At 52.8% G+C, this 26,522-nt stretch overlaps 1 protein-coding gene across 2 annotated transcripts in view; it reads left to right on the top strand.

The window, feature by feature from the left end:
* The window catches only part of SLIT3 (slit guidance ligand 3), a 517,665-nt gene that overhangs the window by 372,279 nt on the left and 118,864 nt on the right, over positions 1–26,522 (top strand). For both annotated transcript variants that reach the window (XM_045824010.1, XM_045824020.1), the window contains exon 6: positions 19,445–19,516. In XM_045824010.1, coding sequence (XP_045679966.1) covers positions 19,445–19,516 — 72 coding nt within the window. The remainder of the gene's footprint in view (positions 1–19,444; positions 19,517–26,522) is intronic.

A 26,522-nucleotide genomic window follows, 5' to 3' on the forward strand; every position in this document is an offset into this window, starting at 1 on the left:
GGCAGCAGATTGACGTTCTTCCCTCACATCGATGTTCCTCTCCCTCTTTCTCCTTCCCTTCCCTTCTTTCTAAAAAAAAAAAAATTACAATAAGTAGAATCTCTTTTAAAAGATTGAAAATAAACATACTCCTTAATCCACTGTTTGAAATTTTATAAATTTACAGCACGGGGCAAAAGGAGGTTTACAGTTCTGAGTATGCAAAACACCGCATTTATTCTTGCATTATTATTTATTATTGTATCACTTTCCATATCAACAACTGTGAGCCTCCTTTTTCCTCACCCTGTATTTTAAAGATAAACTTATACAAACCCAGAAGGTGTATAGATAAGCATCGTTTGTAGAGAAATGTCTCGGGAGCCCCCGGGAGCCCATCGGTAGGACACTGGTTAAATGAATCACGGCGTGTCACTTACGGGACTGCTACAGAGTAGTTAAGAGCAAAGAGACTGGTCTTTATATATGATACAGGACAGCCTCCGACACTGATAGACGAGAAGAGAAGGTGCGGTCAGGTCGCTACGGTTTCTTACCGTGCTTGCTTTTAAAACAGCATGCTTGTAGTTCTCGTGTGCTTTTGTATACGTGAAATGTTGGTGGGCAGACTCGCAGACACCTCTCATCATTGCCGCTGGAGAAGCGAGGCACAGACCTGGGGGGAGAGCGGGAGACGGGGTTGCCTCTCACTCTGGCCTCCTGGCTGCCCTCCGAACTCTCCTTTCTCCCAGGCCTATGTTTACATGCGTAAGAAATGTGTGCGTTAAAGAACTCCATCTGATCTCAGCCCCAAGAATGGGAACGCACCAGTTTCACGTCATTCCCTTGCATGCAGTAGGGGCGTGTGCTTTTTTTCTCGGCAAGGACTCGCAAGACCCCTGAGCCAGCCATGCCCCACGCCACCTGTCTCTGTCACAGTTGACCCTCTGTAACTGGCCACTGTGATCACTACCATTTGCATAAGCATCACCACATTGACCCAGGGGTTGCCTGGCGGTTTTGAATGAGGGGAATTATTTGTATTCCACCCGTATCTCTGACTGTGGCCTTGACCGGCCCTGAGATATGTTTCAACAACGCATCACCAGCGGCCAACCCCATGCATGACCTTTGGAAAATGAATTTGCCTGTCGTTGGGCCGTCCCCCGTGCTCTTGCCCAAGTGAAATGTCAATTAGATCACTGGCTGAATTTTGCTTTTGTCTACTTAGGCATATTCGCCTCACCACCCCACACACATTTGCTCTCTTCCTTCCACAAAAGGATTCCACACCCAGATTCGGAGTGTGCTCCCGGCTCTGCGCGGTCACCCACGGAAAGAAGCCAGGGCCCGGATTCACTGCGGGGACACAAATGTTGAGTCACTATGTTGTTGTCTGCAAACCGAACTCCGTGGTGGAAACTGACTGCCTTTGTTTTGGGTGTGGGAGCACTTCCGGTGGGTCTGGTAGTGTGGGTGTCCCTTGAGGGTCCTTTTTCTCTTCCTTCCCTGCAGCGTGCAGGACAATAAGGAAGTCAGACCTTTCTCTTAAACGGCCTTGAGCAGCCACGGACCAGAGAGAAAGGGGTGGGGAGGAGGGTGTGGCTGCGTGATAGTGACTCGGCCTAGAGCAACCCCGGGCCGGGGCCAGGACACTGCCGGGCAGTAAAACCTCACGGACGCAATCAGTTTCTGCAGGGTTCGCCACGGGAGCTTGAAGACACTGCACAGGGGTGGAAACAAAAGGGCTTTTCCAAAAGCGCCCTTCTGCCCCTGCCTGTCCCTTTCGGTCCACCCTTCACTGCCCGTGCCCTATTTTAAATATGCCACGGGGATAAACTGGATTCTGGGTGCGTTTTCTTTCCGGCTACAGGAAAGCTACACAGACCACACAGCCAGGACTCTCAGCTGTAATCCTGCTTAAGAAACGGCCCTTTTCTCTTCTCTTTCTAAAGCGAAGGCCAGTCTCTCCTAGTTACATCTCCGGTGCTCTCGCTGCCACGAGCCGGTAGCTCATGCTAAAAAGTGTTCATCTTTGCCCTGCACACGAAATCCCAAGGCCTCCCAACTGGGGGTTCCTGCTTGGATTTCGAGGGTCTTCTGGGTGTCTCCGAGGTTGAACTGTTTGAATTGGACCTTTGCTGGGTCCTCTTTACCTGTCGCAAGTCATGGTAAACCACGGGCTGGCACTGAACGTGTTGGTTCGGGTCCATCGGGAAGTGGCCTCACAGTGTCTGCACCTCGCCAGCGATGACGACGCCCGGGCACAGCCTGGGACCCTCTGTCACTCAGTACGATTGAGTCTCGCGTGTGCAGATTTCCTCTGCTGGGTTGTTTGTCGCGGAACACCAGCCTTCTCAGTGGACTTTCAGTCCAAGACCCTTTTCTGGACTCAGCTCCTTAATTCAATAAGATTTCCTGAAATGAAGTCTTTTCTTTGCCCACGTACTACTGAGCGAAGTACGAGCTGTGCTTTTCCAGTAGGTGGTTTGGCTGGCGCCGTGTTCCTCCACCGTAGCCAGCCCTGTGCCTGCTGAACTGAGGGCTTGGGGTCAGTCAGAGGCCCGCCAGGGAAACACAGCCCACGCCTCTCTGTCTCTTTTTTTAAATGCGGTGATTAAACTTGTCCAGGATCATTCAGACAGTGGGCAGAAGTCGTGACCAAATCCTGGATCCCTTTGCCCTGAGCCTGGGCCTCAATACGCAAAGGCGACTGCTTGTTACCACCAGGAAGTGAGGGCCATTGGAAGAAAAGTTCCTTGTGACCCGGAGTTCTCCTGCCAATGAGAGGCAAACCGCATACCGGACCACCCAGGGAGCAATGCAGTCAGGGGGAGAAGCAGGAGGAGGGTGGAGCGCAGGCAGCAGCCTTTATTGAGGTTTCCTTGTGAATAGCCAGGCAGGGCAGGGTGAACAGTTAGGGATGGGCTGGGCTGAGTACTTCCCAAGGGCCCTGGGGTTTAGCAGCTGCGCCCAGTGGCCCGAGGCCTGGCCCGGGGTGACGTAGGGAAGGGAAATGGTTGCTCGGTGTGTGACAGAGAAAGGAGGTGGCTGAACTCAGGATTGGTTGGTTTGGATGTGAATGACAGGTTCACTGCCAAGTTGTTGCCTATCTCTAGATATCTCTAGGAATTAACTAGCTCTGGGAGGGGCAGCCTCTCCCTAGTCAGCAAGCTCCGCCCCCCCTGCCCTGCCCCCGACCAAGATGTCAAACTCATACAGTACAGAGAATACAAAATAATGATGATACACCCCTAAGTTCCTGGGACTCCTCAATTCCTGCCTCCTCACCACACTTGAAGGACCAGATGGATTGAAAGAACCAGGCACCCCTGAATTCTAGGGACGTTTTAGACTTGGCAGATGTGATTTAGTCTCATTTACCGTCTTATTTTTCCCACTGGTGTACCGTCTGTTCTTCCCTCTCTGAGGGGCGTGTGACCTAAGGGGTTCACGATCAAGTCCCGATTGCTCTGCCAAATGCCATCTCGGGACTTTAAGTGACTTTCCTCTCTCTCATCCTCACTTTCCTCTTCTGTCACAAACGATGGACTTGGACCCGATGATCGATGGTCTCGCGGTCTGCTTCCAACACTAGCATCCCCGGCATCCCCCACCGCAGAGGTAACCCCCCGAGGGCTGGCATCTCCTCCGGCAGGACTGGAGGCCGCAGCAGGTGGTAGTGTCGGTGGCCTGAAAGCAAACAGTGACCCTCTGAGGCGAGGTGAATGGATAGGCAGGTAGGCAGGCGGAAGTTCCCCAGGATGTCTCAGCATTACACTTTATAATCAGGGCTTAAAAAATAAGTTCCAGGAAAACAGCTCCTTCGGACTGGAAGACTTGGTGACTGCATCCCCTCCCTCCCCCCTTCCTCCGCCACCTCTTTCTACTCCCAAATAAGCAAAAGGGTCGTCTTCTCTGCACATGTGCGCACACACACACACACACACACACACACACACACAATCCTTCCTAGTGTTTTTTTTTTTTTTCTGAAATATGTGGGGTGCATGAAATAGCAAATGCCATCAGATCTCAAGTTGGGCAAATACAGAGACAGCATTTCAGTCTCATTGAAAAGTGGCTGTCAGAAATATGCCACTCACTCAAGGCCTCTAAGTGCTCTGTCAGGCTTTAACTTGATTAAAATTGAAAACCACATTGCTGGAAAACCAAATGTGAAATCGAAATCTCTTTAGTTGCTCTTACATCCTGAAGCCCGGGCTTATGGATCACCCCCAGTTAATTTATGCCATCTTTGTGCCATACGTTAATTTTGAATATATTTGTTGAAAATTTCCTGTAGCTTGCATTTATGGTTGTCAAAGGGGCTTTTATCTTGAAAAAATGGTGCTGGTTTTAATTACAATTCTAAATAGCTCCATAACCGTCGTGAACCCTGGATTTACATCATCTTTATGACAGCCTCGCCAATTCCTGCTTTATTGATTTTGTCATTTGCTTCATTACAGTTAATGCAAACCTTTTGTACAGACACAATTCTGGGGCTGCGCTCTTCTCGGAGGGGTTCGTAGAGACATCCTGATGGAAAGGGACCCCCCGTGCCCACCGCAGTGCTGACCGAAGGGAAAATCCGCCCAGGAAATTGCTCCAAAGTGGCTGTCCATCACTCCCAAGGGACATGTTAGCTCTGCCTGGCCACCCCTCTCCTCTGCCCACGTGGGTCCCGACTTCTCGGTCGGTCGTGGAGCCTGGCAGGTGGCACTGCCCGTGGTGGCCGGACTCTGGGGCTCGCCCCACCCCAGGCCGCGTCTGTGCTCGGCCAAGAAACCACTCTGGGCAGCGGCCACCCCCTTTCACGTGTCATGTGCAAACCCCCAGCCCCCTGCACCCAGTCCAGTGTATCGGGGTGTGCGTGTGTTGTATCCTCTGCCGAGGTCAGTCCCCCGACGTGAGGGCCCAGGAACGGATGTGAGGGACTTCGGAGGAAAATGGAAACCTTGAGTGGGCAAATGTGAAAAGGAATTTCTTAAGGGAAGAAAAATGGAATTAGGGAGCTTGAGAAAGTGTAAGGAAACACACTCGTCTCGTCAGGCACAGGCCTGAGAGGGCGCTGGACGCCCGTCCAGGGAGAGAGTCGCTCGAGGGGACTCCGTGCACAGAGACCAGGGCACCGTCCGGGTGCAGAAAACGGCACTTCTGGCCTGGAAATGAGCGTTTTCCCCTCGGGTCCGACCTCCAAGCACCTTGCGTTTCCCAAACCAGGGCCCCGCGGGAACGTGCCTCTAGCTGGGATGGAAAACCAGGGTGGGCTTGCCAGAAAGGGGGATTCGAGTCCAAAGGTGGTTTCCGAAGGGAGAGGGGCCCGTTGCTGAGGGATTTCGGTGGCGGATCTTGGAGAGTCCTAGAAGATGTCTTCTGCCCTTGTCCCTCGAAGGACTTCTTGGCTGATCACTCAGAAGGTGTGGCCCGCAGGTGGCTTTCTCCCCCCTGTGCTCAGAGGCACTGCTCCCCACGTCCCCACTCTCGGTGGGTGTCTAGCCGGAGCTTCCTGGGGCCGCTGTAAAAATTCCTGAATGCTTCTGGCAAGTCATCTCCGTGACTAACAGGAGGGAGAGAGGCGCCGCTTCTGACCGGGAAGAGGAGACAGCTCCGAGACGAGGCCGAGGGAGCCAGAGCCGCCCGACCCCCATTCTAACCCCGCAACCGCCCAGAAGCTCCGGGGAGCTGGGCTGGTCCTACCCAAGAAATGTTAGGTGAGCCCTGGCTGGTGGCTCAGTTGGTTGAAGCATCATTCCAGGCACCAAAGGGTTGCGGGTTCAATCCCCAGTCAAGGCACATGCCTAGGTTGTGGGTTCGGTCCCAGGTCAGGACCGGAACATGAAGCAGCTGTCTATGTTTCTCTCTTACATAAATGTTTCTCTCTCTCTCTCTCTCTCTCTCCCCCTCTCTCTCCCCCCCATCTCTTTCTCCCTCTCTCTCTCTCTCTCAAATTGATAAACCTATTCTTTTTAAAGAAATGCTCCATGAATCTCTACCTGACAGGCACAGCCGAGGGTTCTGCGTATGGGGCGTTTCTGTGGAACAGCCTGGCAGAAGTTAACACCACATTTCACCCGTACTTGCATTTTTGGGAAACTTACCGTTTAAACCTGCAATGCATCAGAACATCCGCATCCTCACTGTTCTCGACAGGGAGAAACTCCTATTTGCGTTCTCAACATGCTGCCTTAAAAATAACTTCTGTCTCCTGGGCCAGTGCCCATATAACAGCCAGGAGAGAACGCTGTGCTGCAAGGAGCGGGGCTGGACGGAAGCTCCGCAGCCCTGAGGGGAGGCTGGGGGCAGGAGAGACAGGAGAACTCACCTGTTCCCCACCTGGGCTTCACTGAGCGGGGACTGTGGAACAGAGGAGCTAGGTGCCAGCCCAGCAAGGTCAGAGACCTTGTCATTTGATGCCCAAGCAAACTGTTTTTATTTTTTCCACTAGACCACACCGTCCCCAATAAAACGCCCCTGCCGGCAAATGGGGAAAAGAGAACCCCTCGTTTCTCTTTCCCCAGCACCGTTCTCACCCTCAGTGCTGAAGTGCGGTCCATGTCTCCCTTCCCCTTTTCTGGAGGCAGGGGAGGAGTCGGAAGCTGACTCCAGGCTTGACACAGCCCGCTAAAAGGCAGCAACCGCCACCGAGAGCCAGAAGCTGTGGCTTCAGGCCTGGAAGCGTGTTGCTAGAACGAACCCCTGACCTGGTCCCCAGGTGGGGACCCACTCCGTGGGGCCCTTTCCCTACTCTGTTCTTCTGGCCTCTTCCGGCTGCTTTGGGTTCAGTCAGCTCAGAGAGACCAATGCCACTGCTCCCCGTGGTCCCGTGGCACCACGAGAACTCGGAGCTGAGCAGTGGGGAGAATGACGCCCCCACCCACCCCCTCCACCACCCCTGCATTTCCACCTGGTTCTTCCCCGGGAGCCTTGCCCCTGCGAGGCCCAGGCAGGGACGCATCGCTGGTCCGACGCCTCTCACTGCCCCCAAGGTTAACATCAGGCAGGGAAACCCAAGGACCGACCTGAGGGAAGGCGACAGGAGATGAGGAAGTCAGCTTCTGAAATGCAGATGCAGTCTACTGAGGCGCCTGTGCACCACCTGCGCGAGGGGCGAGCAGTGGTGTGGAAAATACAGGTCTGTCGGGGCAGTCCACAGTGGGTTATGTAGTGTCTGATCACTGGGGTGTACACCCGAAACTGATGCAATACTGTGTGTCAACTGGAATTGAAAAATAAAAAATGATTTTTAAAAAAGAGTGGCTAATCCCACACCATTTTATATTTGACTTGGGAGTCGGGCAGGTGATTGTCCCCCCGTCCCATCAACTTTACCGACTTCCTTCTCTTTGCTTAAGCCGCTTTTATTTTTCCCTGAGTGTGGCGTGATTGGTGGTTTCCCCAAAGCAAGCTAGGAGAGTTTTAACGCTTGCTATAAATAACCCCAAAAGTAGGTGCGTTGGATCCCGCCCAGTTTCTCTCCTTCCTTATTGCTCTTCCGATGCCAGGGCGCAGCTTTCCCCCCAGACAGACGGGGGCCTGCAGCCGGAGGGGCCTGGTGCGAGGTCCCGCCGGGGCGGCCCCGCCTTCCTTGTGCTGCTGTCTCCGGGAACTCACCCTCACCATGTGCCTCTCTCCTGAAGGTCCTCCTCGCCACGGAAAGACAGAGTTCCCCTCTGTTTTCGAGGTCAAACAGAGGTAACAGAATTCACCATTTTAAAGCGCACCGTTCAGTGGCACTTAGTATGTTCACAACGTTGTGCGACCACCTTTTTCATCTAGAAAAAAAAGGGAGAGAACGCCTTATCCTTAAGAAGTCACTCCCCATTCCCCCTTTACTCCCTGGCAACTTCTAATCTATCTTCTGTTTCCGAAGATGACCTGGACATTTCACGTAAGTGGGCTGATGCAGGCTGTGTCCTTCTGTGTCTGGACCTCTCACTTAGCATAATGTCTTCAAGGTCCATTCATGTTGGAGCATGTGTCGGCATTTCACCCCTTTCTATGCCAGAACAATGCCCCACGTTAGGTGTTCACCACAATTTGTCCATCCATCCATCCATCCGCTGATGGACATCTGGGTCACTTCTGCCTTCGGCTACTAAGAGTAACGGTGCTGGGAACATTTGTGTGTGAATTTTGTTTACACGCCCATTTCAGCTCTCTCGGGCCTGTCCCTCACGGTAGAGCTGTGGGGTCATCTGTGTGCTCTGTGTCGCACGTTTGAGAACCAGATCATTTTCCACAGCCACTGCCCCATTTGACTTCCCACCAGCAGTGCGGGAGGGTGTAGCCGCCCTCGTGAGTGTAAGGGACCTCACTGTGACTCCCGGGGGTTTGCACAGAGCACCCCCGTGTACCAGGCACTGTGAGGCAGGTGCGGGCGGGAGCAAGGCCGATCTGGCCCCCGCTCCTCTCTTGCCAAAGAGTCCAGGCACCCATTATTCATTAGAAGTAATAGTACAGAGAAAGAGACTGGCCTTTTTCAGGAGTGTTTCCCCTGTGCGTGTGAGCTGAGTGAAGTTTTCGGCGCTGCCCATGTGCTGAGTTTTGATGGGCTTTTTCCAGCAGCTAATTACAGGGACCTTGATACCCCCCTTACGCTGAGCTTACAAGACACATTTTAATTGGCTTCTGCTACCACAAAGACACCTCTGAGTGACGCCTTGCTAATGGCCACTGACCCCACACATCCCGGCACATGACCTGGTTCGGGCTGCCCAGCTGTTCCAGGAGCCGTGGCTTGTACCTCCGGAAGACAGGCCTGTGTCACCACGGGGGAAGGCCACGCCCGGGAAGGATTGATAACATCCGTGCTATTTGCAGCTTTTCTGGAGGAAAGAGAGCCGTTTCCTGGGTGTGTTTCTCGCCTGCTCAAGAAAGCACTGTGCGGTCCAGCTCGGTTGGAAGGCCACCCTCCGTGTCCCAGTGGATGACCAGTCACCTCTTTAGGGTGCGGGGTAGGTGCCCGCCCATCATCCCAGCCACCGCAGCTCAGGTCAGTCAGCTTCCCCCAGCGATCCTGGGGAAGTCACGTGTCCCGGGAACCCCAGGGAATCTGATGGAGAACACAGGGGACAGTGAGGGGACACCGTGGAGTGTGCTGCCCTCACCTGCCACCTCCTGGGTAAGAATGCCTGCCAGCCAGTGAACGCAACGAGGTCCCAGTGGCAAATGCCAAGACCAAAACCTTGACTTTCCTCCCGGCCTCAGATAACTGAGTTAGACCACGACGCAGTCACAGCACAGCGTGCCCCTCTCTGAACTTGGAAAGTCAGAGACAGCCGGGATAGCAAGGCGGGTGAGCCCCCAGGCTCCCGCGCCAGGAACGCCGTTTGAGCCTGACTCTCGGATGTGTTAGCTGAGTTCTCTTGATGATGCTGCACAACCTCTCTGAGCCTCAGTTTCCTCGTTTGTTTGAAACTAGTCCCACGGCTGGGAGATAAGTGCCTTAATGGAGGGATGGCCAAAGGGCCAGGCGGGTTTCCGGAGAGGAGTCCACTTTGCCTGAGTCTGTGCAGGACGGTGCCATGGAAGGTATGGCCTCTGAGGAGGGAACTTGCTGGCTGGGAAGGGGTTCCCAGACGGAGGAGGGGGCAGGACCGGCCGGCGTGAGTGGGGCGTGAAAACATGTGAGAAAACTTGGTGCATCCACGTGTCACGTAGAGGGGCGTGGGGCAGCGCCCTGCTGAGGGGTCCGGGCTGTTCACAGAGACGCAGCCTGGCCTGCAGTCCCCTGCGCAACAGGCCTCCGTGCGGAGCTGAGCTGAGCTGAGCTGAGACACGGAGCCCTGGGGCCTCACATGCCTTTTCTGTAAACTAGGGGTCGTGTTCTTGGGCGCCGCCACCGAGATAAGGCACTGAAGACACTCAGCTCAATACGTGACCTGAAAATAGTCAATGCCGTGCATGCAGTTACGACTGTGATTGCGTTGTTACCATTTATAGTGTGGGGAGTCCCGAAGGTTTATGCACCGGCGAAGGGATGTTAGGCTGAAGAAATTACACACCACAGGCAGGTGATGGAAAGGCACTTGACTGTTCCAGGTGCTCGGTCCATTACTTGATGGGTAATTTGTAATTGAAAATGACCACCAAGAAACGAGGTGACGTTCTGCAGCGGGAATTGCGCGTGTGGGCCCGTTAACATCCTTCTCCCCGTAGGAGGGACATTTGTATTTCGTGTCGGTTTCTGATGGCTTCTCACATTTCAGCCCCCTGTGGGCTGGAGAACTACAGAAAGCACGCGAGCCCGGACCGCTGCCCTCGGTGCAGACAGCATGCATTGAACACCGCAGATAATAGATTCTTCGGTCTGGGACGGAAGGAGGAGGGATAAAGGGATAGTCTCAAGGCACAGACAGATCTAAGGAAGATGCACAGGAACTTTTTCTTGAGAATCTCATAAGAAATTGACCTCAGGCCACATAGCTCCCAAACAGAAAGAGAATTTAGAGATTATGTAAGCTGAATTCCTGTATTTAATATTATTTATTGCAAAGCAAAGAAAATTAGGTAATGCCACAAGTACATTTTCAGAGTGCATACATTCCATTACTTCCGTACTTAGAACTTCCTGTGGGGTGAAGTGTTATGATCCCATCTCACAGGGGAAGGCACTGAGACGCAGGGCCCGGGGGCGTCTCAGTCCGCTAAGGCTGCTGGAACAAAACACCGGAGACCAGGCAGCTCATATGCAGCAGAGATTCATTTCTCACAGTCCTGGAGCCTGGAAAGGCCAAGATCAAGGCACTGGCGGACTCCATGTCTGCTGGGCGCCTGATGCCCAGAGAGCTGTCTCTCACGGCCACATCACAGTGAAGGGGCCACTTTTCTAAGGACACTAATCCCATCCACGGGGACTGGCCCTTCATGACCCAGTGACCTCCCAAATGTACCACCACCTCCTAACACAATCACCTGGGGGGACGGGTTTCAACGTATACATTCGAGGGTGATACAAACATTTATTCTGTAGTATTCTGCCCCCACCCCACCCCTGTTCGTGTTCTTCTTCCTCACAAATACACTCCTTCCATCCCGAAGGTCCAAACTCAGTCCAGCATCATCATAAAAGTCTCAAGTCCAAAGTGGCTTCTAAATAGTATCGAAATCAGGTATGGATGAGATTCGGGGTATACTCCTTCTGGGCAAGATGGCTCTCCAGCTGCCGACCTGCGCGTCCAAACCACAGTGGTGGGGCAGGCACAGGACGGGCGCTCCCGTCCCCAAAGGAGGGAGAAACAGGAAAGGAGGAAGGAGTGACCGGTCCCGGGTGAGGCCAAAACCTTAAGGCTCAAGAATGATCTCTGACTCGATGTTCTGCCCTCCAGGACCACGGGGGCAGCTGCGAATCACCTTGTTCCCATGGCTACACGTTTACAGGGGTGTAGTCTTCGGTTTTATCAACTGGGTAGCAAACACTAGGAGCCTCCAAAAGGTTGGTGTGGGCTGGAAATGTGAGTGTATTCAAGAAAACCTTCCATCTCTATATGAGATCCGTGTGGTGCTTGAAAGGGCAAACACAGCTCTCTGTGGTGCTGGGGGGCCATCGCTGCCTTCCTGTGACACATCGTCCACGCACCGTCAGGGAGAGACCCGTGACTTCAACCCAGCGTAGTGCCTGCCGCTTGCAGTCCCGGATCTGAATGGAAACACCAGCACCCCCCTTCCTGGGCTCCAACGCCTGCAGCTGCGCCAGCCTGGGAAGAAAGTCTCTGCTCTGGCTGCTGCTGCGTGGTCATCCTCACACGGCTGAGCTAGTGTATCTCTACTTCCAGAGGGGAAATTTCTAAAACCTCCATGAGTGTGGAAAATTTCATGAACTTACTACAGTTTGTGCTGGTTGGTTTAAGAAAAAAAAAAGGAGTAAAAAACAGAGGCACAGGAGATAACTTTCAGGCCCATTAACAAAAGCACATTTCATCTTCCCGGTGTCTCTCTCACTCCTCTCTGTGCCAGGGAGGAACCCCAGGTGGTTATCACTCAAGAGTGTAACTAGGGAAACCAGAAGCCTGCCCCAATTGCTATGGAGACAGCCTTTTATTTGTTTGGCCTCTTGAGTATTCATGACACCGTCAAGGCTTCAGAGTAACACGCAGTACTTCTTACAAAGAGATGTTCGTTCCCAGTGAGGAAGGTGGAGGATGCACAGCAGAACATTTCGGCTCCCACCAGCCTAGTCGCAGGTGTGTTTGCAGAGGGACAGCTCGTCCCTCTCACAGTGGAGGCGTGAGGAGCCTTCGGGAGCTGACAGAACTGCACGCCGAGTTGGTGGCTCATTTCAGAGTGCAGAGACACTGACGAAGGGGTGATGCGCTGAGAATCGATTTCCGGTGGGGTCAGCGCCAGGGGTATGAGGAGTGAACGAGCATCCCAGTTAGCCCGGGACTGACGAGTTTCCCAGGAGGCATCGATGCTAAAACAGGGAAAGTTCCAGGCAAACCCTGGCAAGTTGGACATCCCAGGTGCATAGCCCTTTGGCCCTAATAACATATGGACACAAGGGAAAAAATGGGTTTTTAAGGCAAGCAAGCCTGGAAACCTTTTGTGAGTGATAAACCATGTTTCGTTGGTGCCTTGGTCCAAAAGTTGCTGAGAAACAAATGAAAGAAACTCTCTCATGGTGAAAATGGAGTGTTTTCATTTGATTCACTTTTTTGTTGCTTTTGTTGTTGTTTACTTTTTACTTTTCTAGAAAAGTGAGAACTTCGTTTCAAATGGAAACTTGTCTCAATTAAATGGGAGCTCAGCTGCTTCCCAGCAACCCTCCTCGGTGCCGAATCGGTTCGCAGGGACTCTGCCCCTGCGTTTTCCGGCTCGAGTCCGTTTGCCAAGTCTCCAAAAAACCAGAAACGACGCAAACGCAGAAGTGGAGTCACTGCCATTTCCCAGAGATGTGTACAGCACCCCTTTCCTCTCCAAGCTCTGGCGTGCCTCTTGGGTGCTAATCCATCATCTGTGTTTGCACAGGGCAGAGCTCACCTGCGAGAGTGTTGGCTGGAGTGGGCGCAGGTATCCTCCTGCTGAGAAGTTGCAGGTGTTGAGCAGGAACATGATATATACTAAGCGAAGGTATTACAGGAGCCGGGCGGCACAGTGTGCATGACGGCGCTTGTTGAAATAGACTCCCACTTCCGTTTTTAACTATGCCTAGGACATCCTGACCTGAGAGCTGAAGTTACCCAGGGCTCTGTTCTTCGCAAAGTAGGTTCGGGTGGTGGGAGCCTTTAGAATGCTAACCATCACTTGATTTATCTGAGTGAATCTGGAACTGCGACTGGATACAGGTACATTAAGTTTCGGCCGTCAGCACTTACTTATAATACTTGTTTTCACGTACATGCATGTATAGGGCAAGATTACATGTGATCATTATGGAGGAAAAATAGGCATAAAGCCGTCAGTTCTACAGACAGGAATCTTTGTGGCTACATAAATAATTCATGGGTCAGTAAACATATCTATATGCATCTATTGCCGGGTCTGGTGGGCAAGTGTACAAAACATGCAAAATAATAGATTCACCTCTGTTTTTTGCTCATTTGCGATGTCATTTTAATGTGGAATCACAGTAGCTCCTTAATGATGAGACTTAGTGACAATTCATTAGCAGACTGCGGCTCAGATCAAGTGTTTGATTTGCCTACAAAGTGTGACCAGGACTAAATTATGTGAAGTGCATGCATTTCTTTTGAACATCATTTTTTTTCCTTTCACTAGTTAAAATAACCTTGAGTTTTGTTTCTATTTTCTTTTGAAGACCCCAGTCAGCAGCAGCCAAATGCCTCTGTAATTTGTTCTTCAATGATGATTTTTTTTTAGAATGTTAAACTGCCATCAAGAAAACAACTGCAGAATTGCTAGCCGGTTTCTTGTTTCCTGCTTAAAGGACGATTGGATAATGGGAGACAAGAGAAGTGGCATGTCAAGGCTGCTTTGTCTTCTGGATCCTGCTAAAAAGAAAGCAGGACTTCCCCCAGGTTTTTTTTTTAATACTGTAACATTCTGTTTCTCCTTGGTGCAGAAAAAGAAGTATGCTTCAAATATGTATGTGTATGAACCTATATATTTCATCAAAAGCAAGTCCAAATCGGTTTCGTTTTTAGTTAGCTGACACCTTTTAAGCTCGTGGAGATGTAAAAACTGTAGGCACTGAACCTTCCAGGTACTTTCAGGGGCTGTCTTACCCTCCATTCTCTCTCCCGGGCACCTAATACACTGTGAACATCTAATAAGACTCAGTGGCTCTTACGGGTTAATTAATTGTTGGATTCCGAGACCATGGACTTGCTTTGAATTTCTATTCTAGCAGGGCTTCCCTTGTGAATTCCATGCAGAAGTCCTTCCACTTACTTCGTGTATGTCATGTAGACCATTTTGCTTAGAAATGAGCAACGGTGCTGAACCCTAGCTGCCCCTCTGGTTTAGCAAGAGGAGGACGGCAGGGGGTCGCTGCTGGGAGAGAAACGCTGCCCCCAGATTTGGGGCCCAGAGCCCCAGCGCCCTGAGGCTGAGTTTAACCCTCCCTGGGCTGATGCCTGGGGGCCCCAAAGCATCTGGACGAGAAGCGAACATCTGGATGGCAGTGCCCGGTGTGTAGAGCTTGCCTGTGAATAACTAGTTGGGAATTCTGCGTTTCCTTCAGATCTCCAAAGCCTGTGTCTGGAGGTTTCTGTGTTCAAGGTGTTTCTCCTGGGGCCTCAAATACATCGTTGAAATCATGGAATTTTCTTTCTTTTTTTCTTCCTTTCTTTCTTCTCTTCTGGTGGTTGCGAGATAGGTAGATGCTCTTAATACTGTAACCAGGTTTTTTAAAGCTCTTCTTTAAGAGTTTAGCTATAGCCCTGACTGGTATGGCTCAGTCAGGCGTCATCCCGCAAAGCAAAAGGTGGCCAGTTCGATTCCCAGTCAGGGCACATGCCTGGGTTGCAGGGTTCGGCCCTCGGTCAGGGCCTATTTGAAAGGCAACTGATCAGTGTTTCTCTCTCACGTCAGTGTTTCTCTCCCTCTCTTTCCCTCTCCTTTCCCCTTTCTCTAAAAATAAATAAATAAAATCTTAAAAATAAGGATTTAGGTATACTGCAAATTTGTGTATGCCACAAAATACGTGTACCCTGCCTCAGTTACGAAACTTGAAATGTGGCTGGAAGAGATGAACGGTGCTAACCGCACGCGGACAACAGGGAATTCTGACAAAAGCGCTCTCTCCCTGCCTGCTGTTTGTAGAGTTTATTTTGAGTCCTCGCTCACGCTGGCTTTCTTTCCGACTTGTTTATATTCTCAGAGTACAAAGATACAGTAGCCGGGAAGCTCTTCTCAGGGAGTCTGCCTTTAGTTCTCGTCTGAGGATTCCTTTCTAAATGGACTCCGGTATCATTTTAGCACTCACATTGTTTGCTGAAATCCGAGCTGCCCGGGGAAATTAGAGCAGTTAATTTAATAGCAAGAACGTTTTGGGGCTTCTGGGCTTATTCACAGACAGGAGAGTGTAAATCAAATTGAGAATTCTGTATAAAGCCGAGGACAATAAAAGTTACCTCCAAAAAATAGCCAGCCTGCCCCCCACCCACGGCCTTCCTGCTCTTCAGCTTCACCCTGAGCCCCTGGAAATCTTACTTTATTCCGAGAGCCCTCCCCAGATGCTCCGCAGCAGCGGCCTGTGGTCAGGGCAGAAAGACAGCACCCCACGTGGTCGTACGGGGAACACTGGGTCATTGTGTATTTGTGGTCGGAGGGCCATGGGGTCGCAGCCGTGAACGTGGCTCCTGGCTCAGAGCTTTCTGCCATGTGGTTTGGACCCAGCCCCGCCACGCTTCTAATGGAAGGACTCACTCCGCAGCCACCGGGGACCAGCTGTGCCGTCCCCAGCACCACGCTAGGCACTGGTGTGGGCTATTTTTTGCGTTGAGAAGAAAGGAGTCAGGAACTGTGGGGAATGCACTTCTCATTGCCGAGGGGAAACGGAGAGAGAGTGCTGTCAGGCCTCCTAAGACGGCCCCTGTGCCCATTTCCCAAGTCCCCTTGAGCCGGCCCCCTGAGCAACGGTGAAGTGGCTGGGGGCTGTTCTGGTTGGTTTGGGAGAGGATCTTTGAAAGGGCACGATGCAGACCTTTGACCCGGAGCTTAGAGCTCACGGCAGCGGCCCCTGTCACCCCTAGACACACACTGCTGCGTCACACGCCCTGGCCTCCGCTCCAGAAGGTTCTGTGTGCTCAGCAGCGCTCCGCTCCCAGCGTCCGCACAGAAACGCTGGCCCTGCCTTTACTCCTCCTCCCCGTCCCGAGCTGCAGGACCCAGTTCTGTGTGCCCGAGATGTACTCACTTGAGAAAGAAAAGAACACCTGTCTGAAGCAAGTGTGAATTTGCTTTGTTTTAGGGACCTACCGTATTCTTCAGACCGTGAGACGCACCTAGGTTTTAGAGGAGGAAAACAGGAAAAACAATGTTTGAAGCAAAACATGTGGTAAAATATTTAATAACATAAATAATATTTCACCAATGTAAATGTAAAGCTGCATTCAGACTCTAAGATGCACCCCCCTTTTCTCCCAAATTGGGGGCCGGGGGTCTTATAGTCTGAAAAATATGTTAGCTGTATTTGCGGGAAATACCAGGATTGATGGCAGGCAGCTGATGAGCTTTTACGAATCCTCAGATGCTTAGTGCCCCGAGTTCATACACCCGCTGGGAAGTGGAGTAACTGGGTTTCTGTCTGCCCGACGGGACCCTCCTAGGCCCCGTGCCCTGAAGACTCACCTAACGCTCGGTGCATCTTGGGAATGACGGTGCCGTCTGCGGCCGGGAGCTGTTTGTCTGCAGTGAAAAGGAAGGGAGACCCTCTTGGCTATAATAAATTACTGTCTCCCAGAAAAGCGCGCTTACACGTAAATATTTTACGTTTGGATATACTTTGTACGTTCTAAATTGGTCTATAAAATGCACCCACAGAGATGCTTATATTAAAGCTCAGGTTTCCTGTTGCAAATAAACAACTAGGTGTCAACTCGTGCCACCCACTGAAAATATTTAAACATCGCGTGACTGACGATGCACTAGACACCCCGCCCTGGCCCTGCCATGGCCGGGGCCTCGCTGAGACCCTTCAGCCCCCACACTGCAGCGTCCTGGGCTGCAGGACCCCGATGGGACACTGAGCAGTGGATTTTTTTATCTTTTCCCCGCACCTTTTATAATCTCTTCCTACCCCTTCATTTCCGTTCTCTTCTTTCTGTGAGTTTCTCTTCTCCCCTGCAGATTGAATTCTTTCCATGTAAAACTCTATACATTTGGAGTATCCCATTTGGTTTCTAGTGCTCTCGAAAAGAGAAATAATAGAAAACTCTTCACATATCCATCAAGTAAATAATATTCTAAATGGCAGGGACCTCTTTAAAATGTCTGCACAAAAGTAGACTCACAAACCCCCACCTCAAACACTACCCTGGACTTCCCAATGCGATGATTTAGAGACTTTTCTACTTAAGAGGGTGGTGCCATTTTTGCCGAATTCAGCATGTTCATGGAACAATTTCTTGGAGCCAAAAGCCGGCTCCACTGATTTCTGCTTGGCAAGGTTTGGTGGCCGTGGCGTGGGGCAGGGGTTGTTGATGCCTCGGTCCTTAAACCGATGACAAGTCTAGAAGCGGGCCAGCAGGACCAGGCTCCCTCCCCAGGACCTCTGCTGGGAATCGGCGGCCCCACGCTCACGGGAAACCTGTGGAAAGGACACCCAGTAAACACGGTAGGAGAGGCTGCAGGAGAATCCGAGATGGGGGAACTCGGAGACTGCATGCGAGGACGTATCTGCAGGCGCTGGGAACTCTGCACACAGAACTCGTGAACCCACAGTGCTTCTGCTTCCCGAGATACCCATTTCCCGTTTATTTTCCCATTCTAAATGTCTAGTATCTTGTGCCGTGAGCATCTGTGGGGACGATCCCACGCCCCCTAACACCGCAGCAGAGCCCGTCTGTGCGAGGCACTGATCACTCTCACTGCACACACCTCCCTCCTGTCCTTTTGCACAACCCTGTGTCCACACACCTCTCAGTGATAGCCGCACTTTCATTTCAGTTCTGCCGTTAGCAGACTACGAAACGCTCCATGAGGGTTGCCCAGTGTCGCTCTGACACCTGCTTTGCAGAGAGTGGTCCTGGGACAGATGAGCGCAAGTTACAAATGAAAATTCCAGCACCAGGAGGTCTCTTCACCTGAAAGGGGCTGATTTTTTTTTTCCTGAGACAAAGGAAAGGAAAAAAGAGTCTAGGAGGACGTTTTTTGGTATAGCCGCTTCTTTCGGCCAGCCGCCCCCCACCCGCCAAAGACCATGCTGTGTGTTCTGCGCACAAAATGCAAAATCATACCCGTTTTCCATGTAACATCTTTTTTAGAAATCGAATGAGTCATATATAATGCACGACATTTAGGTTGGAATGCGGTCCTGGTAAACATCCCGACTTACACACCAGATGTATTTTGATGTGGAGATAACAGCATCTATTTGTTATCGCTCAACTAAAATGCCTCTGTCCCCAACTAGACTGTGCACCAGGCAAGGCATCTCCCTAAAAGATGTTATTTTCACGCTCAGAAGATGGAAAGGGAAATAAAAACGGAGTTCTGAAATAGGTGCCTCTAATTCTCCCCAATTTAGATGTAAGTGGTACATCTTTAAGGCAATAATGATATTCCTTCCCCCCCCAACCCCCAATCAGGAACGCTTCCATCAATGGATTTCTTTAACGTTGATGGTGGTTGGTGCAGTTTGAGGGGATCTGTATTTAGCCAGAAAAAGCTTCAGTAGAATGACCTGCCAGATGGGCCCCCTAGCAAAGCACAGAGGCATCAAACCACCACAGACATTTGGTGCTTAGAATAATAAAAAGACTATAAAATTAGATTAGTTGAGTCTAATTTGGAATTGGTATATTCCCCATGCACCCTCGCCGCTCTTGGGCAGATCAAGCCTTGAGATTTAGCTCTGTGTCAGAAGACTGCAACTTCCAGTAAAGGGAGCCCGGCGCGGGGGAAAGGGAAGAAAGCATGCTGGGAGGTCTCGGAGGGCAGCGCAGTGACCTCCAATGATTTACAGGCCTTTAGCTTAATGAAATTGTTTCAGTGACATGACGGTAAGAGCTCGTAATGGATTGGATGCCCTAATGTAATGAAATTACTCCCTTCTGCCTAAAAAAAAAAAAATGCGCAATTAATATTTACTGAGACCTGACAGCGTTGGTGCGCTCGTCTGTGTAGTTCTCTCAGACAGTCAGAGAGCAGAGACGGAGCCGCGTGGCAGAGAGGCTGGCTCTGCGGGAGCTCCTGGCGGGGACGAGCAGAGCCCGCGAGGGGTGGAGGGACCGGCGCTCCGGCGGCCGGGGACGCCCGCCCGCCCGGCCGGCCGGCCGCCCGCTCCGCGGCGCTGCCCCCGCTCCGCCTTCACCGCTCTCCCCTTGCTTTTCCACAGGCAACTGGACAACAACCACATCAGCTGCATTGAAGATGGAGCCTTCCGCGCGCTGCGCGACCTGGAGATCCTGTGAGTTGATTTTGCGGTCGCTGCCTGGCGAGCGTGTGTGCGCGCCCGCGCGAGCCGGCGAGAGGGGGAGTGCGTGTGCAGGGGGTTCCGTGCGGGTGCGTTTCTGGGTCTGCTGCGGCAGTGCTGTGGAAACTGGGGACCGGGGGGCGCCTCCGGCGCACTCACCTTGGCCAAAGTGTTTGCAGGCAGCAAAGTGTGGTTTCTCACCTCCCGCGAACTGGGGCTTCTGCTAATTAAGTCTCAGTTGAGCCCTCTCTCCCCCCCTACCGCCGGCGCTCCCACAGCGTTTGTTGCTGGGCAAAACGGAGGGACCGGAGTAGCCCCCCAGCACCTGCCTGCGCATTCAGGGGCGTCTGTCTGCCTGTGGGCGTGCAGGAGGCAGGGTTCCGGTCTGGGAGACCAGAGAGGGTAGCAGCCCCAGGGGTCAGTGGGGAATCACCCAGAGTCAGAAAGGGACCTTGGCACCGGCCTGGGGGGTGCCAGACAGCCAGGTGAAGCCCGGCCACTGCGTCGCTCCTGGCTCACACCTCAGGCTTCAATCCCAACTTTAAGCAGTAACCTCCAAGCGCTGGGGGTGGGGCAGGATGAAGGGAAGTGGACCCCTCCCCAGGATCCCACTCGGTACACCCCCTCCGGGGGCTGCTTCTCCATGCGCGGGGTTTTCGAACGGGTCTAGCTAAGGACACCCGACTTCCAGGGGGGAAGTCAGCCAGGAGTCATCTTGGGGTCCTTCAAACTAAAGTTGAATTGTGTAAGAAAACATTTGGATTGGTCTCACCCCAAGCCACACTTCTAGCTGCCCCCGACGGGGTAGGGAAGCTGGAGAGGAGGGCAGTCAGCGGGGCAGCCCTTGCGCCAGGAGATGCCGGGTTCAGTCCTGACTCAGCTCCTAATTAGCTGCGTGACCTTGGGCAAGTCCCTTCCGCGCTGGGAGCTGAAGTTTTCTCGTTTGGAAAACGAAGGGGTTGGCTGCCCTGTCTTGGGGGTAACTCCTCCTTTCCCAGGGCTGTAATTGCTTGGCTCTGAAAGTGATTCTGCTGGTACAGTTCCATCCAGTGAGTGACAGGTGTGGGATTTGTGGAGCGCCCCCCTGAACATAAAAAACCCACAGAGTCACCAGGTCGCACGTCTCCGACTTCCAGGAGAATGAGCGAATGTCAAACAAATAAATGAGTGTCCCTTTGCACATCAGAGAAGGAGTGGAAGGGCTTCCTTTCACCTTCCTTCCCCCCAGGCCCCCCGCAGACAGTAGCAGCCCTGGGCTGGAGAGGTCCTCCCCACGTTGCACGAGAGAAAGGTGATTCCGAGAGGAATCACGGGACGCGAACGGGGATGCTGATGCTGCAAGCTGCCGGAAATCTGATGAAGGCCGAGGATTCCCGGCACAGCAAAGGCCGGACCCACAGCCGGGGAGGTTAGGCTGTCATTCCTAAGATGGATGGTCTCTCCCCACCCAAACTCCGACCCTGGAACCGGCAACAAACGCACGTTGGCTGGGGAGGGGACGCCAGCCCCGATTTACTGACCTAGCACTTCCCTAGTCAAGAGGCTGGAGCTGAGAGGGGCAGGCACGATTTTCCCAGCCTGCAGAAAAGGCCTTTGTGGGAAGGGCTGCGAGGAGATTACCACCCTCTTCTCGGGAAGGGTGAGAGAATTCCTTGGGAAGAAACCAGGAAAGGGAAGTCACCAGCTGCCACAGAGCCGCTGGGAGGACCCGACAGCCTGCACCTTAGCTCTCTCCCCTAGGCCTGGCGGTGTCTTGCCTCCCCAGGAAGGCTGTCCGGGGACAGGGAAGGGCTTTGCAGTCAGACGCACCGGGGTGTGGGATCCCGGGTGCCGTGGGACTTTGCCCAAACTACTCAACCTCTCAGAGTCTGTTTCCTTAACATCTAGAAGCAGTGCCTTATGTATTTCGTAAGAGCGGCTCTCCACATGGGGTCTGTCCCACTTCCCCCAGGGTCTCTCACCCGCGCCCCCACCCCCGTTAAAGCCCTGTCCTGGGCAGCACCGGACTCCTCAGAGAAGTTGGTCTCCAGGTGCCCTCGGCCTCTCAAACTTGAGACCCACAAATCTGTGATGGAAAAAAAGAGTTTCCGCTCTCCATCATCGCAGAGAGCCTCCAGGATCTGATTAGTTTATCTTCTCGCTTCCAAACAAAGCCAGATCAATAGCTTTGTTTCAGAGGCACGCTCGTTTGGCCTCACATGGCTAAGTACTTAAAATTAATCATAATCAGTTATTCCATGGGTTCTTAATTTCCAGCAGAGGCACAGAGCTCTGGAACCATCCATCTTAATGGTGAGCCATTCTGAAATCGGCCAGAACTGACGTCTCCATTTAAAGAAGCTCCCCTCCCACCTCAGACCTTGCAAATCTCATCTGCACATCGACATTTTATAATACTTCTCTGTAACCACAACGTAGGCTCCGTAAAAAATCTTGACAATAAAATAAATAGGAACTAAGTGAGGGCATCGTATGTTAACTTAACAAATTCTTCAGAGAGCTTCCGAGGGAGAGAGAGGAGTTCAACGCCCTTTCCCTAGAAAGGTCATCTTTAAGCATCTGAAGCTTTCAAAGGCTGCAAGTTAAGGAGATAAAACACAGTATTTCGGGGATCTCTTCTCTCTGATGTTATGCAGCATGAAGGACAGAGTCAGGAAGGACTCATGATGACCTCACGGCAACTCTCTCAAAATTGACTTAAGGAACACTTGTGGGCCCTTGAACAACGCGGGTGTTGGGGTGCTGCCCCCGCACAGTCAGAAATCTGCGTGTAACATTTGACTCCCCCAAGACTTCAATTGTCCGTCAGCATCCACAGGGGATTGGTTCCAGGGACCCCCACAGGTACCCCAATCCTCAGATGCTCGAGTCCCCGGTATAACATCGTGTAGGTCAAGGGTATAGAGTTGGCCCTTCGCAACCGCGGACTCCCGACCTTGGGAAGAAAACAGTCCAGGCATTTAGTATGTAACTGGACCTGCGCAGTTCAAACCCACGCTGTTCAAGGGCCAGCCGTGGTGGTGGAAATGTTTCACGTGGGATCGCCCTGTGATTTCATCTTTTCTGTGGGTGGAAACACCTTTAAACCTCTTTCCATCACGACTGAGGTCAGTTTTGCTGGCTCCGTTGAAGGAGAACTTGGGAGGTGAGTTAGTAGGAACCGCTCGCTGGCAGTGGGGGAGAGGAGACAGGAAATGGTTGGAAAAGACTGGAATCTGCCCCCCATCGACCCCGTTTCTGGCCTGTGCCCCGTGAGGCGCATCCTGCACCTCGGGTGGTAGACGAAGGAGGGAGTCTCCGCTTTCTCTTCTCCCGCAGCCAGGGATGGGTGAACGAGAAAAGCAGAGTAAGGCGAATCTCCCGAGGCCCCCCGGCCGCCCCGGGGAGGAATCCCAATGCAGTGGAAATAACTAGCATCTGGGCAGCAGCCTGTCCCGACCCTGTAGCCAGTGCTTTTACCTATGCGATCCCTTTGCGCCCCCACAATCTGGCCGTGAAACTGCTCTTCTCGTCGCCCTGGTTGTACAGAGGAGTAACCCACGTCATATCAGCCGAGTAACTGCTTGACGAGCAGGCAGCAGAGCCCGCGTGATCACCCGCCCTTCCAGGCCGCCCTCCCGAGCCGTGCCGCCAAGGCTCTCGCGCAGGCGGCTCCCCGGAAGCCTGGCCGCCGCACACCCCGGGGCGGCGTGAACTGGCCCCGAGAGCTGGCCTAGGCAGGCTACCAGTGACTCCGGGTCCCGCCACGGAGGACGTCAGCACCTCCCACAAGCCCGGGGCTTTGTCCTTCCCTTCACCCATTTAGGGGTCCCCACGGAGTTGGACATCAATCAAACTCACAAGGGACAGAAAGCAATCCCTCTTTGTCACTGACTCACACTCTAGTCCCGGAGGTGATTCATTCTCATTTCTGAATGTCACCAGTTGACTCTGGCACTCAGCGAGGTGGGGGTTCCACTGTGCAGCCCTGCCCAAAATACAGGCCGAACTTCCGGTGTGGCGCTCCGGTTTCTTAACTGAAGGACCTCGTCTACTGTGGGTCACACGCCCTCCTGTTACCCAGATCATCGCCCTTTCGCTCCCACGGGTCCCACGGCCGTGGCGGTTCACACCCGAGGTTTGTCCAAGTGCGGCGCGCTCGTCCGCGGTGGAGTGTGCCAGGGCCGCGTCCCCAGCCCCGTCCGGTCAGGAGTCCGTGGTGCTGGTGGTGGCGGTGGTGGTGCTCCGGGCCCGGCGTTCCTGGTCCCCGCCAGCTGGAGTGCTGGTGGGCAGACAATTCACCGATGATACCGGGCTCCTCCCTGCCCCGCGTGCCATCCCCGGTCAGAAAAACGTTTAGTGGAGGAGAAGCCAGTAAGAGTATGAGAACGAAAATGAGAACATCTAATTAATGAGGTAGTTCATTTTTTCAGTAGTGCTGTAGGAGAAGAAAAAAGGTTTGCAGACATTTTCTCCTGACTACATACAGCCAGCAGAAGCCCCGTAGATGCGGCGCCAAGACGCCAACCCCGAGAGGTCAGGGAGGCACCCGGGAAGCGTCTCACCTCCCAGCGAGTGGTCGGCCTCGGGCAGATCACTGGTACCGGCCGAACCGCCCGCAGAGAACCAGTGAGCGCTGTTGGGAAGGCCTCGCTCCCATTCATGTCACTTGCCAGCTTCGGAAATTAAGTGACATTGGTATAGCCTGGACCTGGAAGGACCTCAGTGTCCGCAGTGTGACCTCCTGTGATTGGGATAAGGAATAGAGGCCAAGGGCAGGGCCAGGGCTAGAGTGGGGCCCGCACCTCCTGACATTTTGTGCCTTGGGAGCCCCACTTCCCGCACCCTAGTCCCAACCCCGACTAGGAGAGGCCAAGGGCAACAGGATGTTGGTGACAGCAAGGAGACTAGACCCGGCCCCCCCAGGCCCAGATCCCATGCTCTTTGCCCACACTGGGCACCCCCATGCCGTCAGGTCCCTCAGGAGAAACCCCTCATCACACTGCAGTGGTCCTTTCCCCACCCACCACCAAGCGTTCCACGTTCTTTAGGGACAGAGGGAGACACACTCTAGTCCCAGTCCTGCCTCCAGCTCTCGCGGGACCAGAGGCTGTGAACCAGACCAGGGGCTAAATAGCATCCACAGACGAGCTTCCCTTAATCCTGTAAAATGTTTTCCACAAATTGAAATTAGTATTTCATATTTAAAACTTATGATGTTTTTCATGAAAATGCAGCTCTGGACTTGTAGCAAACCAGAAGCGTTGGCAGCCCTGCGCCACGTTGCTTTCTGCACCGCAGTCAGTGGTGGCCGCAGTGCACACAGCTCCCCCCACATGAGGTCACTCTCCCGGCGGCCTCCGCTCGTGGGAGTGACCTGCACCCAGGCAGGCCCTGCCGTGATCCACCGAAGCAAGGACGCTCTGGGCGCTAGCATAGTGCCAGAGGCCGGGGGGGACAGGGGAGCGCTAAGTGAGCAGGCTGGTGCCCGCCGGAGCAGCCCCTCTGGGCCGGAGCTCACCAGTGTTGCCGAACGGGCACGTACAACAGAGCTCAGTGACGTGGGGCCCGGGACTCCCCACCTGAGCGAGCAGAAACCTCCCATGCCCTGTCTTCCGGACAGCTCCTCTCAAGAGTTGAACTGGCCTGCATATTCCCTTTGATTGTAAAGCCATTGGAACTGGGTTCATGCAAATAATGAGAAATAGGAGGGAATGCCCACCCACCCAGTTTCCTGTTCCCCAGACCCCTGCACACCGAGCTCCCTCTCAGCCCACGTTCAGAGGAGATCCAGGAGTCAAAGCAGAGGCGGGAATTAATCAGGCTTTTAGGGTAGTTCTAATTCGCCAACATTCGGGCCGGTGTGATTTGGCCTGACCCGGAACCCCCCTTGCAAACACAGAACGGAGGAGAGGGTTCTTTGCTCGTATCAGAGGTGGTGAAAAGAAACGGACACCAGCCCTGGCACCCATGGCTGAGGGGTGTGGGCCCTGGGTGCAGGGTCATTCGAAGACTCTGTGGGTCCAGCTCAGGACACCCAGAGCTCAGCGCGGTGGCTGTCTGTTCCCGGCTCCAACCGCGCTTCCTCTGGATGTGGACTAGATGCTCTGACAATAATAATACAGTGTGTTCTGTGCCGTAGTCCTCCCTTATCCGCAGGGGCTAGGCCCCAAGCCTAATGTGCAAGTTAGGCACAGTAAGAGATTAACAATAACTAATAATGAAATAGAACAATTACAGCAATAGACTGTAATAAAAGTTAGGTGAACATGGTCCCCCATTTCAGGGGACCCCTTGCTGGAGTCTTCCTTTGGGTTCAGGGCTCTCTGGGGCAACACGTCGCCATCGGCCAGAGCACGTTTTCTCTTCGCGTCCTCCACCCAAAAATGTAATGTCTCCTCCATCGTAACCGAGCACTTACCACTCACTGTGGTTGTAACATTTGCAGCTTCAGGTATGACAGCAAAACTAGCACCAATTTCTTTTTCCTCCTTTACAATTTCACACATAGAGGTTTCCTTCTTACCGTAGATTTCAGCAATATCAGGATGCGATTTTTTTTTCTTATTAAGTCGAGAATTTTTATCTTGTCGCTTATAGGAAAGACAGCGTGTCTTCAGCATATGTGAATTGCCAGCAACACTAATCTTGCATTTTGGGGGACATTATTAAGTAAAATAAGGGGAACTTGAACCCAAGCTCTGCGACACTGCAGTGGATCTGATAACCCAGACAGCTGTGCTAAGAGACTAACGTTAGGGCAGCGCACGCGGCACAGAGACGCAGCACGCGGGGGTGATCCACTCACGTCCTGGGTGGGGCCGGGCGGGACGGGGTGAGGTTTCCTCGGGCTGCCCAGAACAGCATGCCGTTTCACACCCATGAGTTGTTCACTGTATCGCTTATTTCTGGAATTTTCCATTTAACACTTTTGGACCACAGTTGACCACAGGTAACAAAACCGCAGAAGGAAAACTGGATGAGGGGAGGGACTGCTGTAATACAATGATATTAAATTATT

The sequence above is a fragment of the Phyllostomus hastatus genome, unplaced genomic scaffold (genome assembly GCF_019186645.2).
Source record: "Phyllostomus hastatus isolate PE091 unplaced genomic scaffold, TTU_PhHast_1.1 phas_contig_150, whole genome shotgun sequence".
In the NCBI taxonomy this organism is placed as follows: domain Eukaryota; kingdom Metazoa; phylum Chordata; class Mammalia; order Chiroptera; family Phyllostomidae; genus Phyllostomus; species Phyllostomus hastatus.